The sequence below is a fragment of the Lycium ferocissimum genome, chromosome 2 (assembly GCF_029784015.1).
Source record: "Lycium ferocissimum isolate CSIRO_LF1 chromosome 2, AGI_CSIRO_Lferr_CH_V1, whole genome shotgun sequence".
NCBI classification, from domain to species: domain Eukaryota; kingdom Viridiplantae; phylum Streptophyta; class Magnoliopsida; order Solanales; family Solanaceae; genus Lycium; species Lycium ferocissimum.
In genome coordinates this window covers 2,604,317-2,610,410 of record NC_081343.1, presented here as the reverse complement: position 1 = coordinate 2,610,410, position 6,094 = coordinate 2,604,317, and the positions used below count along the sequence as shown (strand labels likewise).

Here is a 6,094-nt window from a genome sequence, read left to right as displayed (position 1 = left end):
AAGACGGCAAAAATGTCCGAAGACTGGAGGTGGAATACAATTTTTTTGTTGTACAAGAACAAAGGTGACATTCAGAATCGCAATAACTATAGGGGTATTAAGCTGCTAAGCCGCACTATTAAAGTTTGGAAGAGGGTGATGGAGATGAGCATGAGGAAGGGAGTGTCTATTTTGAAAAACAAGTTCGGATTCATGCCGGGACGTTCAACTAAAAAAGGCATTCATCTTGTAAGGAGACTATTGAAGTAGTATAGAAAGAGGAAGAGGGACTTACACATTATGTTCATCGACCTAGAAAAGTCATATGACAAAATAACGCAAGGAGGTCCTATGGAGATGTTCACAGGCCAGATGTGCACCTAATGGCATACACTAGGGTGATTAAGGACATGTTTGATGGAACTAAGACACCGGTAAGGACAGTGGGAGGTGACTCAGAGCACTTCTCAGTGCATGGATGGGGGTTGCACTGTGGATGAAGCTCTTTAGCTCGAGTTATTTTCTTTGGTGATGGATGAATTGACGCGACAAATCCAATGTAAGGTTCCATACAACAAAACAACAACAACATACCCAGTGTAATCCCACAAGTGGCGTCTGGGGAGGGTAAGATGTACACAGACCTTATCTCTACCTTTATGGGGTAGAGAGGTTGTTTTCGATAGACCCTCGGCTCAAAAGAAGTATAATCAATGTAGGATTGTAAGAGAAATATGACAGCAAAATATCAAGATATAGAACAAATGGAGCAATACATAGTAATACATATTTTTGTATTTCATAACCTCAAAATATTAAACAAATGGCAAAGCTTAGCATCTCAAAATCTCTTTATGGCGTTATTTTCATTGTGTTCCTTCTTTCAGTTCCCGAGATATGGGTTGAGGCAAAAGAATGTAACGAAGGGGCTGCAGCGTGGGTGATGACGGATACAAGGAGAACAGCCAGCAGGCAAATGTTGAATGAATGTTAAAATAGGCACGGTTTAAGTGTAAAGCTAGGCTATAGAGGCGAGTGTTGGTATACCCACTCAATTTTGCTGGTGTAGCTGGCCTTGTTAATGCCTAAAATACAACTCATGCAGCTTATATGTAATATTCTGGTCATTTATAAGCAATAATATATGTTAGGGTATTTTTCAAAAAAAAAAAAAAAAGAGCAATACATAGTAATACACATATAAGGGTAATGATCTACATGATACAAAAATAATACCACTACGAAAAAGAGAGAGGGGATGGAAAGTCTAGCCCCCTACCACCCTCACACACAGCACGATGAAACTCAACCACCTACTAACCTTATATCCTAATCCTCTACCTCTAAAGCTTCCTATCAAAGGTCATGTCCTCAGTCAGCTGAAGTTGTGTTATGTCTTGTCTAATCACCTCCCCCCAGTTCTTCTTCAGCCTACCTTTACCTCTCCTAATTCTTGCGACTACCAATCTCTCATACCTCCTAACTGGCACATATTCACACCTTCTCATCACATGCCCTAACCATCTCAGTCTCGCTTCCCTCATCTTATCCGCCACGGAGGCCACTCTGACCTTGTCCTGTATATCTTTATTCCTAATCATATCTCTCCTAGTATGACCGTACATCCATCTGTGCATCCGTATCTCTGCTACCTGTATCTTTCAAATGTGAACGTTCTTGACTGGCCAGTATTCTTCCCCATACAACAATGCTGGTCTAACCACCACTCTGTAGAACTTAATTTTCAACCTAGGCGACACCTTCTTATAGTAAAGCACCCCGGAAGCGAGCCTCCAATTCATCCACCCTGCTCCAATACGGTGTGTGACATCATCATCAACCTCCCTGTCCCCTTGTATTATAGACACAAGGCACTTGAAACTTCCTCTTTTGGGTATATCTTGTGCCTCGATCTTCACCTCCATATCTGTCTCTTGCGTCACATCACTGAACTTGCACTCCATGTACTCCGTCTTAGTCCTGCTTAACCTAAAACCTTTCTACTCTAAGGTTGTCCTCCAAACTTTCAACCTATCGTTAACTCCACTATGCGTCATTAATCAAAACTTTATCATCTGTAAATAACATACACCACGGTACCTCCTTCTGAATATGTCGCATCAATTTGTTTCTCACTAAGGCAAATAGAAACGGACTAATGGTTGATCCCTGGTGCAACCCCATCACAACCGGGAAATGATCTGAATCACCTCCCTCTGTCCTAACCCGGGTCTCAGTACCCTAGTACATGTCCTTAATTTCCTTGATGTAGGCCACAGGCACACCTCTAGACTCCAAGCATCTCCAAAGGACCTCCCGAAGAACTTTATCATATGCCTTCTCCAGATATGAATGCCATACATAAGTCTCTCTTTTTGTTCTTATATTACTCCACCAATCTCTTGACAAAATGAATAGCTTATGTTGTCGAGCGCCCCAGCATGAATCTAAAATAGTTTGGATATTGACACATCCCTCCTCGTCCTCATCTCAACCACCCTCTCCCAGACTTCTATAGTGTGGCTGAGCAACTTTATACCCGTATAGCTATTGCAACTCTGAATATTGCCCTTGTTCTTGTACAACGGGGCCATGGTACTCCACATCCAATCCTCTGGCATCTTAGCTGTCCTAAATATGACATTAGACAACCTAGTCAGCCACTCCATACCTACCTCCCCTGCGCTCTTCCAAAAGTTTACGGGATGTCATCTGGCCTGGTCGCTCTTCCCCTCATCTTACGTATAGCCACCTTAACCTTTGCAACCTTTATACATCTACAGTACCCAAAATCTCTATGACTCTCGGAATTCTCTAACTCTAAGCGCATGATATCCCTGTCCCCTACTTCATTCACGAGATTATGGAAGTACATCTGCCATCTTCGCGTAATGTGTGCGTCTTCAACCAACACTTTTCCATTCTAGTCCTTGATGTACTTCACTTGGTCTAGGTCATAAGACTTCCTCTCCCTAGTCTTGGCGAGCCTATACAAATTCCAATCCCCACATTTGCACTCGAGCTCCTTATACGAGTGCTCAAAAGCTGCTATTTTAGCCACTGTGACCGCAAGGTTCACTTCTTTCTTCGCTGCCTTATACCTCTCCTTATTCCTCCTCTTATCCTCCTCATCGACACTTTCCACAAGTGCCACGTACGCATCCTTCTTGGCTTCTACTTTTTCTTAAACCTCTCCATTTACCCACCAATCCCCTTGATGCTACTTGAGTTGCCCCTCGAGATCCCTAGCACCTCTCCTAGTCCGCTTCCTCGATGCATCTTGTCGTCTAGCCCACATACTATCGACACCTCTACCCCCCGAGCCCTGCAGTCTCCCCGACTTCTTTCTCATCTCTAGAGCCTTGACCTCAATCAGGCCTCTCCACCTAATCCTTGGTCGTTTATGAGCAACCCTCTTCTTCTTCTTAATTATAATCTCTAAATCCATAACTACGAGCTTATGTTGGGTTGTAAGGTTCTTGCTGGATAACCTTGCAACTCGCGCGAACACTTCTATCACCCTTCCTAAGGAACAATTAATCTAACTGAATCTTAGACTGCACTACGGTAGGTCACCAAGTGCTCCTCCCTCTTCCAAAAGCTCGAGTTAGATATGACCAACTCAAAAGCATTCGCGAAGTCTAAAAGCAAAACTCCTCCTTCATTTCTATCCCTCAAAGCTGAACCCGCCATGCACATCATCATATCTTTCTGAAGTAGACCCTATGTCGCCATTAAAATCTCCTTCTAACACTATTTTCTCAGTCTATGGGATGCCCCTCACAACCTTGTCCAACTCCTCCTAAAAGTACTTTTTGTCCTCCTCCGCCAAACCAGCTTGAGTCGCATATGCGCTAACTATGTTGAAAGTTAACCCTCCCAAAACTAGTTGAATGGTCATTATCCTACCATTCACCCTCCTAACCTCTATTACTTGATCCCTGAGTTCCCTGTCTACTAAAATGCCTACTCCATTCATACCTCTCATGGGCCCTGAGTACCACAACTTAAATGCATCTACCTCCATAGTCTTAGTTCCCACCCATTTGGTTTCCTGAACACAAGCTATATTAATCTTCCTCTTCTTAAGAATCTTCATTAATTCTATGGACTACCCCGTAGAATCCCTATATTCCAAGACTCGACTCTCAACCTATGGGCTCCCCTGGTCCCCACCCCCACCCCCAACCGAGGACATGACCTCAAACAACCATCATGCCCAAGCCACTAACGCGAGAATAAAAGGAAAGGTAGGAATAGTAATAATACTAATAATAAGGTGTAACAAACTCAGGAGCAACAATCACAAAGAAAGCTGTGTTGAAAAGGGACACAGCAGCAAAACAAAATTAAAGGATAACACTGCAACAATAAATCTATAATAAAATATGAATGAGTAACAATTGTAAATGATAAGAGGAATTAAATAAACCAAGCAACACAATCAATATACAGCAAATAGCTAACAAATTTGAAGCATAACGCAAGAGAATGAGTGTAGGTGCAGGTTGTCGGCGAACATGAACGGTAGGAGTATTCCGGTCTGATCTGGGCTATTCTGGTGAGAGGACGTGACTGCATGATCTCACTAGAGTCGATGTGGAAAAACCACCGTCGGAGTGGTCGCTGGAGCTATCCGCCCAATTAGGGTAGATTTTGATGGGAGAAATAAGAGAAGAGAGAGGGGAGAGAGAAAGGAGAAGAGAGAGGGGGAGAAAGAGGAATAAGAAATCCTTACCTTATAGCTAAAGTCGGTCTTTGATGAAATTTAGCATATGATATAGTTCTAATTGACAAGACTCGTAACAATGTTAACACCAAGCTAGAGATTTAGAGATAAACCCGGAGTCTAAAGGGTTCAGGTTGAGCAAAACCAAGACAGATTACTTGGAGTGCAAGTTCAGTGATGAAACACATGAGGCTGCCATGGAAGTGAGGCTTAATACCCAGTCCATCCAAAAGAAAGGAAGTTTCAAGTATGGTGGGTCTATTATCCAAGGTAATAAGGAGGTTGACGATGATGTCACACATTATATTGGTGCAGGGTGGATAAAATGGAATCTTGCATCTGGAGACTTCCGTGATAATAAGGTGGCACCAAAACTTAAAGGCAAGTTCTACATAGTGGTGGTAAGACAAGCTATGTTGTATGTGGCAGAGTGTTGTCCAGTTCAGAATTCTCACATTAAGAAGAGGAAAGTTGTGGAAATGAGAAAGTTGGGATGCATGTGTAGGCATACTAGGAGAGATAGAATTAGAAATAAAGATATATGAGGTAAGGGGGAGGACAAGATGCAGGAAGAGAGGCTGAGCTGGTTCGGGCACGTGAAGAGGAGACGCACGGATGCCCCGGTATGAAGGTGTGAGAGGTTGGCTATGGAGAAAAAGTATTGGGGAAAGGTGATTAGACAGGACATAGAGAAGCTTTAACTTACTGAGAACACGATTAGATAGGAGGTAATGGAGGACACATATTAGGGTAGAATACTAGTAGGCAGTTGAGCGTTGTCGAGCTTATCCTTCCATACTAGTAGTTGTAGAATTGCTCTTGCAGTTTCTTGTTCTTCGATTTCTATTAGTATCTTTGTTTCTGTACTTTGATTATCGTATTATTTTGTTGTTTTTATTATTTTTTTTTCTTTTTAGAATGCTTTGTCTTGCTTTCTTTAGCATTTTGTCGTGGTGTCTTCACTTCCGTTATGCTTTTTCCGAACTGATTTGAAATAATTCCCCTTGAGCCGAGGATCCATTAGAAATAGGCTATTTACCTCCCAAGGCAGGGGTAAGGCCTGTGTACATACCGTTCTCCCTAGACCATACTCTTGGGATTACACTGGGTACGTTGTTGTTGTTGTAAAAATTCTAGTTCTAATTGTCGTTATCTTCTTTTTTGTGAAGTGTACTAAAAGTAAGTACTTTCTTCATCAATTACTATTTGTTTGGACGAAATAATTTGAAAGAAATAGAAGGAATGAGTCTTTTTTATTTTATCCAAGAAGAAATGAGAGTAAAATAAGAACAATTTGCATTTAAATTATACTATCTTTTTGTTAGACTAGTAACATCACCTAATCAATTGCGTTATTTATTGTTATTAATGACTTTTTCATATTGT

General features: G+C 41.8%; 1 protein-coding gene across 1 annotated transcript; it reads left to right on the top strand.

Annotated features, from left to right (window-relative positions):
- Window positions 1-4,905: 4,905 nt before the first annotated feature.
- Window positions 4,906-5,253, top strand: LOC132032451 (uncharacterized). Its single transcript, XM_059422069.1, has one exon. It carries the CDS (start codon window positions 4,906-4,908, stop codon window positions 5,251-5,253), a length of 348 nt encoding a protein of 115 aa, XP_059278052.1.
- The last annotated feature ends 841 nt before the right edge of the window (window positions 5,254-6,094 follow it).

What these genes read in the sequence shown, in the direction of transcription:
- LOC132032451 (XM_059422069.1), top strand. Translation starts at nt 4,906, where the DNA reads ATGGAAGTGAGGCTTAATACCCAGTCCATCCAAAAGAAAGGAAGTTTC.